This window comes from Talpa europaea, assembly GCF_964194135.1.
Source record: "Talpa europaea genome assembly, chromosome: 8".
Taxonomy (NCBI): domain Eukaryota; kingdom Metazoa; phylum Chordata; class Mammalia; order Eulipotyphla; family Talpidae; genus Talpa; species Talpa europaea.
The window spans coordinates 90,162,539-90,176,328 of record NC_140075.1 but is presented as its reverse complement, the minus strand read 5'-3'; the positions used below and the strand labels follow the sequence as shown (position 1 = coordinate 90,176,328).

Sequence of the window (13,790 nt, the reverse complement as noted above, 5' to 3'; positions counted from 1 at the left end):
AAGCTAGCTAGCAGAGGCTGGATTCTGCATTCACTCAGGCTACCTTCTGCCGACCTCAGAGCTCCTTTCACTTCTACAAAGCTCTCTCCAAATTAACAGGACTGGTCCTTATAGCTTCTACCCAGATGATCACCAAAGGGGTTATGTCAGGAGAGCTCATGCTATATGAGCACAGAAATACAAGTGGCATAATATGAAAAGGAGATAAATTTCCATTCGAATATCACTTTTACCTTCCAAGAGCATGGTGAGGACACTGGAAGAGGAGAGGAGGAGAAAAATGGCAAGGAATAAATGGAGAGAGGGTAGGAGGGAAGGAAAGAGAGAGGCAGAGCCAGGCACTTCATCAGCAAACTGCTATCCTCTTACCTTTGAATCCACTTTGTTAATATTGTTTTGGCAGGTGCAGGCTGTAACAATTAGATGATGGCAGCGTTTATGGACGACACAGGTGCACACTAGGAAATCAAATCCAGCCATCACACAGTTATCAGAGGCTCACAGCACAGCAGTTACTACAGAGTCCACCCTCCTGGCGTGACTTGATTTAGAAGTGAGGTACACATGATGGTGCTAGTGCCCCCATTCTTCATCCTTCACTAGCATCCTAACCCGGGTCTTTGCTCATGTTCAAAAGTGTTTGTAATCAAGTCCTGAGTTTATTTCATCCTTCCTGGCTTTAATACTTCCTGCCCCATCTCTAGAGGAATCTTCTCACAGTAGGATTCTGGTCAGCTCACACCATGAGCCCCAAAAGTAATATTTCAATGGCATCTCACGGCCAACCAATAAAAATCAAATTCCCCAGTCAGGTTCCGGGCTCTCCAGTGGCTATCCCAAGCTTATCTGTCACCTTCCTTCTACGGGAGCTCTTTGTTCCAATAAAAAGTAGACAAGTTGGGCCTCCCCTGGTGGCGCAGCAGTTGAGTGCTGGGCTGTGAGGCTGACTGCAGCCTCTGCAGCACCCGGTTCTTTCCCCGGCCGCCAGCGAGGGTCCCACACACACACAAAAAAAGTAGACAAGTTGCCCTTCCTGGAGCAAGACCTCAACTTCCCACACACACTATGCTTGTCCTTCTCAGTCCCTGGGATATATTCTCTTTGCCTATCATTTAACTAAATCTGACCTTTAAGAAAAAAAAAAAAAACTTGTAAAAATGTCTCTTCCACAAAAACACTCTCCCTGGCTCCCCTCTCCATCCTCTGACCTTGGAGGACCCTTAATCTGCACCCCTCATTTTAAATCTTCCTCTTAAGGCCCTCAGAGTGCCCTGCCAGCATGATGCCTTGAACAAGAGAGGCATTCATTAAATATCTGCAGAATGATTCAACCATTTGAATATTTAAAACTTTCTGAATAACATCTTCATTTTTCATCTAGATCGCTGAAAGGTCAGTCCAGTATGCCATTAAACATGTATATGTACAATGAAGCAGTATGAAACCACATCATTTTAAGACTTTTCAAGGTATGTGGAAGTTTTTAGGATTAAGTATATAAGACAGACAACATGTCAGCAAATACTATACCTTAGAACAAATCTAGTTTTCAACAGATTGAATTCTCAGGAAAATTTATCAATAATTGAATGTAGCCAGATCATTTTGTATGAGAGGATTCTTCACACAGAAAAACATCTCATATTCTGAAGCATTTGATCCCCCCCGCCCCATTAGCTTTGCTAAAGATTTAACAATTTTATGGATCTTTTCAAAGAACCAGCTTTTGATTTAGTGAATTTTCTGTTTTCCAATTTCACTGATTTCTGCTCAAAATCAGAAATCTTTATTTTGTTTATTTTAGGCTTAAATGTCTGTTTTCTAGTTTCCTAAGATGAAAATTTACATTTTTTTATTTTTAGAACTTTCCTTTATTCTAACATATTCATTTATAATGCTATAAATATGTCATTGAGCACTGCTTCCACCAAAACCCGCATATTTTGATAAATTGTATTTTCACTTGGTTCAAAATACTTTTTATTTTCTCTTGAGTCTTCTCTGATCCATGTGTTATTTAGACTGTTCTTTTAATCTCCAAATATTCTGTTATTGATTTCTAGCTTAATCTACTGCCATTTATGAAGATCGTTTCTATGATTTCCTTTAAATTTGTTAAGGTTTGTTTTATGGCTCAGATGCGGCATATGTTGGTAAAAGTTCCTTGTGAAATTGAGAGAAATGTGCATTCTGTTGTTAGATGAAATATTCCATAAATGTAAATTTGATCAAGTTGTAATAGTGCTGATTAGATCAACTATATTCTGATTTTCCCTACTGGGTCTATCAGTTGCTGAGATACTGAAGTCTCAAATTATAATAGATTTGTCTTTATCTCCTTACAGTTCTATCAGTTTTGCCTCAGGTATTTTGATGCTCTGTTGTTTGGTGCATGCATGTTAAAGGTTATTAGTCTCCTTGGAGAACTGACCCCTATATAATTACATAATGCCCCTCCTTTTCCTTGATAATTTTCCTTGTTCTGAAGTCTGCTTTGTCTGCTTGCTTTTGATTAGTGTTAGCATGGCGGGTATCTCTTCCCAACCAAGCATTTGGTTTTATATCTCTTAGCAAGATGTGAATCAATTAGTATCATCACATCTTCTTTTCCCTGTTCTTTTAATAAGTGGCACACTGAAAATAGGCCTATCAAATATCCTGTTGCTACAGATGACAGAGAGTAAATAACAACAGATATAATTTGTAAATCATGTATTTTTATTTTTACACAAAATTGACATGTTCACCAAAGGTTTCTCAATTTATCTTTGTACGTATGAGATGATCACAGCTGACTGCAGGGCATCTCTCTGGCTTAGGAGGTCCAAGCCAAAAAGGGATATTGATTCTGACCTGTAATTTATATCTTCATTTGGGGCTGAGAGTAATAGCATCAAGTCAATTATTGCTCTCCTATTGATTATATATTCAATTTTTTTCTAAATTTGAGGACTCAGTAAATTGTTTATACATATTAAAGTCAAAATTATAACCAAGAGCATGTCTTATTCTGTCTTCCTAAGGAAAACCATGCTTTACTTCTCTTCCAGAAGAATTCCTTATTTACACATTCCACTCTAGAATATGTAGTGCTATTGTACCCTTCATATGTAGAATGCAAATCAAGAAGACAGGTACTATGTATATAAATTGTGTGATGGTGCTCTAGGTAATAACAGGGAGGTCCAAGTAAAAGATAAGCCCAATCCACTCTGACTAAATTTCCTTCGTTCACTACCATTTTTATTTCATTTTGAGTCATTTCAATTCTAGCAAGTTGGATTTATTTTAGAATTGTGAAATCAAAATAAATTTATGGTAACATACAAGATTGTTAACAGCTAGATTTTGAGCATTTCTCACAGATTTTTTTAAAAAAAATGAGAAAATAAAAAATAAGTGCTTTCATTCCCCATGTCACTAGACAGAAAACAGCACAGTGAGACTTCTCAACGCCACTAACAATGGGATCATAAAAAACAAAACTTATCAAGATTCAAGGGTGCTATTCCCAAAAAAGCATTACCTGTTAGTATGTTCATGTTGTTGCAGAGGCAAATTTTTTAAATATTAAGCTTTATTAGGCTTAGAAATAAAAATGCCACCTTTGCGCTAACTAAAATATAGTCAAAATCCAACCAACAACAAAGAGCTGTAATCCTATGAGGCCTGATTTGACCTACAGAGTTATTTGCTAACATGATCATGGAATGTATTCTGTTTTTCCTAGGTCTAACCATTTTGTAACATAGGAACAAGAATAAACATAGGTTTAGAAGAGTTTTCTTACCTTGGCATTGATAACCCTGTTTCCCAAAAACTCCCCTGTTCAAGACAATAGAGAAAAAAATCACTGTCAGTCAAATAATACAACAACAATGCTCCTATACTTTAGGAAAACAAATTTTACTCTGGTCCTTTATGAAAAACACAATCTCAGTGAAGAAGCAAAGAGTGTGCTTTTGGAGTCCTTGTCTGTTACCACAGGACACAGACAAAATAGCTGATGGATTAGAATACTCCATGTAATATAAACAGGTGGGCACTGGTGATTCCCATACCACCTACCTCTGTGGGCATTTTACAAATCCTCAGTGATAAAAAAAAAACCTCCTCTGTACATGTGACTGAGGCAGCCTGAAGCATCACTCCATTGCCTTGTTTAGCACCCTCTCACATAACATGAAGATACGCAGAGTGAAGCAGATACATACAGAGATGTAACAAATGGAGTCCACCGCCTGACCTGAGGCCCTTTCCCTCCTCCTGTACCCCTAGGTCCAAGGGAAAACAGAAATGGTACAAAATATGACCATCACACACACAGTTTTAGCTGTCTCTCCCTAACAAGTCCCTGGGTAGTGGGGATATTATTCACGTTCTCATTAACAAAGACCACTCTTTACTAAGCCCAGAGACTATATGAACACCAAGCCAGACAGGTGACCTACATCATCTCATTTAATCCTCACAAAAGCCATGAGAGGTGGCAGGCAAGGCAGGGGGGTTTAGCACAGACTGAGCCAGATGGCCTGGCTCTGATTTGGGTCCAACTGGGAACTTCTTTAAACCATAATTTCCTCATTTATAAAGAAGGATAATAACAGTACCTCTTCAAAGGTTTTCATGATGGTAAAAAGAATTGAGAATATAAAATGTTTAGATTAATGGCTGGCACTTTATGCTATGTTAAAGTTCATTGCATAGGAAAAATAAAATTTTGGTTCCAATTTGCAAATGAGGAGACACTCATGGGTTATTAACTAGTCTGGGTTCACAAATCTATCTGGGGCTGAGACTGAATGCCAGAGTCCCTACTCTTAATCACATATGTGTAACATAAATACCAAACATACAAATGCTCAGTGTATGTATGTATGCACCCACACATGCCAAAGCTGGCTGTGTGGGAGTTAATTTTTCCTTGTAGGAAAAAGTGAGTGAAATTACCAGATAAGTTTCCATGAAGAATTTTAGTTGAGGCCACATGTCATCATCACAAATGAAATGACTTAGGGACAGGAAGGTCAAAGAAAGGAGGAAAACAAAATCTTGTGACATAAAATATAAAGCCAAGACAGTCCCTCTTCAGTTCAGACAAACCACAGAGAGATGTGGGATTACAATTTACCAGCGAGAGCAGACCACAGCAAAGAAAAGAAAATAGGATCAAAGATGACACAGCTTCTGATTTTGTTCAGTAGAAAGTGTGACAATAGCTATTCCTGAAGGCTATGGTTCTGGCATCTCTGTAGGTATCATATCAATAGCTAGTTTAGGGCTTTTGGTTTAGACAAAATGATTCTCGATGAAAAATGTTAGAAAGTCTAAGCCTGGATTCTCAAAGATATAAAACTTGAAGTAGTCTCAAATATATATGAATTGATCAATATTCAGAAATTACTCTTGCACTAAGTGTCTTTGTCTTCACTAAACAAAATAAAGGCTGAATAAAAACACATTTCTTTTGATGCTACAGATACTAATATGTTGCCTCCTTCTGAATGTGTGTTTGGGTAAGGGAGTAGTTGTTGCTTCATTCTCCAAATAAATACGTTTAATGTTGCCGCTAATTGAGGTAACCATTACTTAAATATATTTCATAATAAATTTAAACTTGGGTCACATGTATACATGGTTAGATTGCTCCAAATCATCTGGGGTTTCTCAACTATTAATTATCTTGTCTTCTAAATGCCAGAAATCACAGTATATGATCACTGAAAGCTGTTACCTTCATCTACATACAAACACACTGAAGACTAACAATTTCCATTAATTTCATAATTGTTTTTTCTCTCTTTCTCAGGAGCTGATTGTATAATTTACTATTTATTGACCAATTAGCCTCTCTCTCTGATGAGGGCATTATGACCATTATGACCATGGTTCATTAGCACTTTTACTGAAATGGTTAGAAAAAGAAATAACATCTAAACTAGGAATTGTAAATTCTCTTGATTTTTTTTCCTCCATGGGAATCAAAATTCTGGGTCAACATAATAGTTAAGAGACAAAAATCAGATCTTAAAGTAATTCTTAATAACTTTGCTGAAATCACACACAGGAAAAGGAGCCTCAATTAGAAAGAAGCTCTTAGGAGATGAGCAGCCAGAGGACCCTTACCAGATAAAGTCCCTGCAGTGAGAGCAGTAGGTAGGCTGCCTCAGGTATGTGGCCATGAACTTGTGTCCGTTGACCTGGTGGACTCGCCTTCGCATAGCCCTCTGGCGCTTCCTGGTAAAATGTTTGAAGATTCGGTCTCTCTGGAGAGTAGCTAGGAGAAAAAAGGAAAAAACAAAACAAAACAAAAAAAAAAGAAAGTGATGAATCCAACTGAACCTTTGTATGACAAAGTTTGATATTCAAATACTCCCCAAATTATTTTTTTCTTCACAATGCAGAAAATCATCATGCTTTTATAGTAACCTTATGACTTATAGTAACCTTTTGACTTAGTTTGGGGTTAGAGCTATGTGATGCCTGAGATTCCCACCACATGGCTTTAACTGGCTCTCCTGGACCTGTCTCGTAGCACAAACCATGGGTCTCCTGGAGTTCCGATGCTCCAGTGTCCGACATCATCACGGTCTCCTGGTCCCAGTGCAGCTGCTGGGACTGCTGGCCCATTGATTGGCTGTAACTACTGACAGGGGAAGCAGGGTTTCTTATTATCCCCTTTTAGGCTGCTGTCCTCACACACCAAATAAGGGAAGTGGCCACAGCACAGACAGTGAGAGAGCTGCCCAAGATCAGTCCCAGCTCCACCCCTGCTGGCTGGGAATGGAGAGAAATTAACCTGGATTAGGTGCAAAGTTTATTTTTTAACCTCATATATATTTTTCCAATGTATATAGAGACTGGTGATTGATAAAGATTACATCAATAATGCTTTTCAATTAATCACTGAGACAAACAGACCACCAGAATCCTAACCCACTAGACCATGAGGCACAGCAGATATAAAGGAAATTTAAGGAATCCTATAAGAATAATTTGCTAATAAATTTTAAAACCTAGAAGTAGAATCTCCATGAAAATACAAATGTATAAAATTAACTGAAGAACTACTTAAACCAAATAGAGCATATTTGGGGAAGAAATTGAGAATGTTTACTAAGGACTGCCTCTTACAAATCACTCAGGCCCAGATGGTTTCACCAGTGAATTATTTAAAGCCATTAAAGGCATAAAAAATGATAGTGTTTAAACCATTTTAGAAGAAAGAAGGCACCCATTTTTAGAAGGAAACTATGTGATACAATCTTGGAACTAAAAGATTAAACAGATATATCTCAAGATATAAAAAGAATAAGACCTTCATAATCATTTTTATGTCATGGACCCTTAGTTTAATGTCTCAGAATACAACTTTATAATCTAAATACAAAATATGTAAGATTACAAAGAAAGAAAAGTATCAAAATATATTTTGAGAATATTATTTGATCTATAACTTAAACACTAAGTGACAGACCTAGACATTATCCTAATTTTAAAACAGTAAGCTGCATTTCAAAATACCTGTAAATATTTAAAAACTTAATAGGAAAATATGTGATTTCTATTGCAACATTACAAGTACATTATAAGTACAGCTAATATTACTGTAGTTTGCTTATAAATGGAAGAAAATGCTACTTTTATCCTACAGGTTAATGAAAATATGTTTTCCCTTCAAGTTTCTGGATCATCTAAATTCTAATTATGTACATCAGAAAAAATAACCCTTTGTTTATACATCAAGCTCACTCAAATACTGATGCAGGGGTTTTCTTTTTTCTTTTTTTTCTTTTTTTTTTTGCAGGGGTTTTCATTATTGATATTTGTGTAGTTAAAAATTAAACAGGAAAACAAGATAGAAAATACTAGTGAATGTTTTCATTTTATGGGTCTCTATTTTCTTAGTCCTTTATAATTAGTCCCCAACATAAATATTCCTTCTACTTAATAAAAGAACTCAATCCTGCCCACCACATTGGCTTCCCAGTTTCTTGGATGCAAATAATGGTACACAGTGAATGTCTTAACATTCAACATCAACTAACCACAAGGTAAAACTGAAAGTCTTGCAGAAGTTGAGGAATTTGCATGCAGTCTATAGAAAGTGAAGCTAGAATAGACTATCATGAATAGAGTATCACCCAGGGTCCATGGCAGATAAGGCTCGAGCAGAGTTAGATCAAATAACAGCTGAACAAAAGAAATTTGATGCAGATAATGACACAATAGACATTTTAACAAAGAATAATTTGAATATCAACATAGTAGGAGATGCGACTGAGAAACAGGTGAGGCAGCAAACACTTGTATAAAATATCCTACTTAAAACTGTACTATAAAAATGATAAAATCAAATATATAGCATTCTACTAAATTAAAATTTTGCCTGAAAAAGTTATTTGTTCTGAAAATAAGAGCCTATAACAAAATAGCAAAATGTCTAGCATAAAATAGCTTTTATAATCTGATTGCATTTTTCAAACTTCTTTGCTCACTTTTTAAGAATCAATAAATTGAGCATTCATTTTGAAAGATTCACTTTATGCAGACTTGTCCCAGTTAGCAATTACACCCAAATAACCAGGAACTCCTATACTATCCAGCATTATCTTAAAAGAAAAATCCACGATAACTGAGTAGGAATTTTCACAGGAACTTAATCAATAAGTGTATTAGAATACAATTATTATATCTTTTTCTATTAATAGGTTGAAAAAAACTAAACATGGTAATTTCAACAAATATTGAAAAGGCACTTGATTAAAATTTAACTTTCAATGCAATAAAAAAATCCTTTTGAAAAGTAAACTTAGAAGACTGTTTCTTTAATATGAGTAAAACATTATGCTCACATGTCAAAAGCATCAAGCTGAATGGTAAATTTATAAAAATCTATTGAAAATAGAAATTAGTAAGATAGACTATAATAAATCACTAAAAGTCAACAGATATCTAGTATATTGAAAGAGCCAATTAGAATATACAATTTAAAAAGTCCCACTCAGACACTTACAAAAACCAAGCTATCTAGGAATAATGGATCAGAAGTACAAGAGGTTTATGATGAAATCTATAAAAACCAACTGAAGAACATGAAGAGATATGTAAACACAAAGTTCTTAATTAGGAAGAATGCATAATATTAAGATGTTTTTAAATTTGATAATTCTTTTCAGTTTATCTGGTATCATAAATATTAAAAAACTGTCCAAAAATGTCAATAAGGGAGGACTTGCTTTACATGCTAAAACATATTCTAAAGTTAAAATAATGAAAAAAGCATGCTACCATCTCAAGAGGAGTCCAAAACTAGAAATCAATTTGGCTGAAAGAGGATATATTTCAGTGGGGAAAAATGGTTTATTCAATACATGGCATTCAGACAACTAGATAGCCTTTTGGAAAACATCTCTCTATACAAAAACAATTTCAGAGATACACTAGGGGGCAAATAACAGAAACAAATCCAAAACATAGTGAAACATATATATTCCTAGGATGGATTGAGGATAATAAAACTCTAAAGCCATAAGGGTTACAGATTTGCAACTTAAAATTAAAGTTCTATCTGACAAAAGATACAAAACAGAAAACTGAAAGACACAAACTGGAGGAAAAAGGATTTGTAACACAAAAGGATTACTGTTTATAATATGCAGAAAGCAGTAAGTAAATTAGATGAACAATCTAGTAAAAATGGGCAGAGGATGTGAACAGGCAATTCATATAACTATAAAAGCAAACAGACAATGAACACACCAAGATGTCCTATCCTATTTGAAATGGACATGTAAGAACAAGAAGATGATTCCTTCCTTCAATTGGCAAATCTTTATAAAGATTGCTTTAGGCGCTCTTTCTTATTAGGGTGTGGAAGTAAGCGCCTCCATCCATACTCTGTTAGTAGGAGTAGAGCTGGGCTCCAGCCCTGACCTCCAACTTCTGGCTGTTTGCCCTGTTAAGACTCAGCATTCTCATTTATAAACCAAGCAGTATTTTCCTCATAGGGTTTTTCCGAGGACTGAATGAGGTAATGCATTCAAAGTGTTAACACAGAGCTAGACACATGGTAGCATTCAACACATGTAGGTATTTAAAAAATAACCTTATTTTGGAGATGAATTCGACAATATATGCCCAAAGTTTAAATGTGCACTTCCATTTTTATTTTGAGGAGACACTGCTTCACAATACTTCAGAGGTATAGGACATACCTCTTCAGATGCATGTTACCACACCACACCCACCATCAAGGCACCCACGCCCACCACAGTGCACTGGGCCCCCTCCATATCCTGCTCTCCACCCTCCCCTCAGGTAGCCTCAATTCTACAGATTTCTAGGGTGTGTTACTAGTTTGGTTCTGTCCCACCTTTGTTTTGTTTCTCCATATTCTACATATTAGTGAAACCATCTAATATTTGTTTTTCCCCTTCTGACTTATTTTGCTTAGCATAACCCCCTCCAGTTCCATCCATGTTTTCCCAAATGGCAAAATTTCACCATTTTTTAGTAATGAACAGTATTCCACTGTGTATATATAACACATCTATCTAATCCACTCATCTGTCATTGGGCACATAGGTTGTTTCCAGAACTTGGTTATTGTAAACAGTGCTTCAATGAACGTAAGAGAGTTTATATCTCTTCAAATTCGTCTTTTTGTATTCTTCAGGTAGATAGATACCTGGGAATAGAATTGCTGGGTCATATGGTAGATCTATTTTTAATATTTTGAGAACCTCCATACTGTTTTCCCATAGGGGCTGGGCCAGTCTACACTCCCCACCAATAACACACACGGGTACCCTTTTATCTACATCCTCACCAACACTTGTTTTTTTCTGGTCTGTTTGATATAGGCCATTCTCACAGAGTATGGTATTGGAATAAACACAGACACAAAGGGCAGTGGAACAGAATTAAGAGTCCAGAAACATAAGCCTCACTTATATGGACAGATCATCTATTACAACGAAGTAAAGAGTATACACTGGAGAAAACTCGACCCACATGCAAAAGAATGAAACTAAACCACTGTCTAAAACCATATGCAAAATGGATTAAAGATTTGCATGTAATACTTGAAAGCATAGGGGAAAAAAAAGAGAGAGAAAACACAGGCAAAACACTGCACTGCACTGGCTTCAGTGTACTTCCTTTTGTTCAGCAATTTTAACTTCCAAAATTTTTGCTTCTATGTATACACCAGAAACAAGAATGTGTACTATGTGGATATTAATTGCTACATTCTTCTAACAACAAAAACTAGGGTCTAGACAAGAAATCTCAAAGAATGAAATGCAGAAATAGCCAAAATGAATTTGTTTGGACACCAGTGCCCTCAGAGTCTCACTCACAGTTAAAACTGTATTTGCTTCGCTTTTTGGTGTGTGTGTATGTGTGTGTGTGTAAATCTTTGGCAAGGAGCGAAATTACTTTTATTCTCAGGTTTCCCATCTGTCCTCAACCCTCATTCCTGTGGGCATACAAGTTCTTTTAACGCTGGACATAAGCACAGAAATCACTCCATTATACCACTTTCTTTCATAATACTTACAATAAAGTGATAATACTACAACAATGTAGTAACAATAAACTGAATGTATTTTAAGGTTCCTTTGTTGACAAGATGATAAAATTTAGCCCAAAGGTATCATCTGGTAGCTAAGGTATCACCAACCTGAGACCCAGTTCTATACTGGCCAAAGCAAAAGATGTATTGAATTACTAAGCACTTATCACATCTAGATGCAAATTAAATTCTCCCAGGAGGTCTAATTACCAAGAATTTACTTATTTAATCCCTTAATACTATGAAGATTGATTAAAAGGTCAACTACTAGCATTTTTAATATTGCATGAATTGAAGCCTACTTTCCCCCTCAACAGTTATTACCATAGCAGCAACACAGGCTATGATTTTTTTTTTAGATGATTCCTTATACCCAGAAGGATTTAGGAAGAAATTTTCTTGTAGCTGTCCACCCCCTAGTATATCTCTTAATGCCTCTTCTCCTGCTTTTCACTCCCTGGAATGCCCCTTCCCTTATGCACCTAAGTGGTCTCCCTCAAATCCTGAATCAAGACAAAATGGTCCTTCCCTCTGTTCCTGGGAGTGAGCCCCAATCCCTTCCCTTATCCAGGAAATGCACAAGCACCTCAGGTGCTGTTATCTCAACCAAATTTCACTTTTTGCTTTTCTGCATTCTTTGCAAACATGCCCCTTTTTGTTTAAAGACCATCTACATGCCCATGCACACCTCACACACCTGGGAATATGCAAGGTGTTTGACCATGGAAGAAAACTGGGGCTTTGAGTGGTGTTCACTGTCACCATTCCCGTGAATGATGCCACCCCCAGAAATAAATCTCTGGGTGGATACTGTGTTCACCTGAGCACAGACTGGTCCCCCATTGGACAGAGCACAGAGGGAGCTTCCTCCTTGTTTGCTTGGCTTCTTGCTGACTCATGCGTAAGTTAAAAGCACCCCAAAAAGACTATTTAACCCTGTTGTGCCTTAAATCAACCCTGGCTTTCAGAAATCTTTCAGATCATATGTTAGTTGAACATGTCAGGCTACCCTAACATGTTCTGCAGCCAAAACTTGCATCACAACTTCTGTTTTGCTCCTGAGGTGCTCAGGGCCTCTAAGTAAATAGGAAGCTGGCTCAGGGCTGAGCATGGAAATTCACATTCCAGTCTCCAGAAGTGAGCAGGGCCTTGATCTCTTATTGGGAGTTGCTTTTGACAAGCTATCCCATCAAGAGGGTGGAGAGTAATTAAGTCAAATATAATGAAGATTTGAATGAACTATTTTGAAACAAAATTCCATTTCATAAAATCTCATTGTCAACCCACACGATCTTTTTGAGAATCTTCAAATGCACAAGTGACTAGGAGCTACCAAACCACCCCAAGGAAGTCTTCATTGCAGAAAGTTGTGCTGGACTGAAACTTGTGCTGCTAATGTGAGGCTCTGCAAGGAAGGAGTGTCTCTAAAGCCTGTAAAACTGTTTCAACTTTATCTCAAAAAGAGTAAATGTTTCTTTGCCTTCCTAAATTAAAGTTTTATGTTCCATGCAGAAATAAGATGTGAGCCAAACCATATGATGTAATTCCTAATCTTCAACTGATTATAAACATATTAAATCAGAGAAAATTGATAGGGCAGCACCTTTTAATTTTATATAACATGCATAAAGGATAGAACTTTGAGTCAGTGTAAAATAAAATTTAACTTTGTTAAATTGAATTAGCCTAGTAGCAAAGGAACTGTGGTTTCCTAAATCTGTGGCTTGTCTTGAAGAGGCTGTTCCTAGGAGTTGAATGGCTTTCTATACAATGGGGGTGGAGGGAGAGGGAAGGTTGAAGTGTGAAGGGGTGTGAGACCAGGAATCCTACTTCTCCCCTTTATAAGCTGGGTGACCTTGAGCAAGCTGTTTTATGTCCTATACCTGCTTCTTCATCTGTTCAACACAAAGCGTATGGAAACTCTCCTCAAAGGGCCATAGCGGGTGTCTGCTGAGTTAATGAGAGCATCATAATTAAAAAAGTACCTGGCAAGTAGCAACTAAGTATCACCTATAACAACCAACCACTGTTAAAACCTTACTTCAAACTACCATATTTCACAGAGCCTAGGAATAGGAAGGATTTTTAATTCAATGACTTAACTGCTAGAAGAATCAATAGCTACAGAAGTGAAATGATGGACCCAAAGTGGCCCCTGCTAGTTAATGCCAGAACTACCATTAGACTAGAATCCTCCACTCTTGATTTTATC

The 13,790-nt window shown here is 36.8% G+C and overlaps 1 protein-coding gene across 1 annotated transcript in view; it reads right to left on the bottom strand.

Moving 5' to 3' along the window:
* PRKCH (protein kinase C eta) overlaps window positions 1-13,790 on the bottom strand; it is a gene marked incomplete at both ends in the record, with an annotated part of 198,835 nt that overhangs the window by 89,948 nt on the left and 95,097 nt on the right. Inside the window, 3 exons of the mRNA XM_084241421.1 lie at window positions 370-458; window positions 3,791-3,825; window positions 6,127-6,277. Of these exons, the coding sequence (XP_084097547.1) occupies window positions 370-458; window positions 3,791-3,825; window positions 6,127-6,277 (275 nt within the window). The remainder of the gene's footprint in view (window positions 1-369; window positions 459-3,790; window positions 3,826-6,126; window positions 6,278-13,790) is intronic.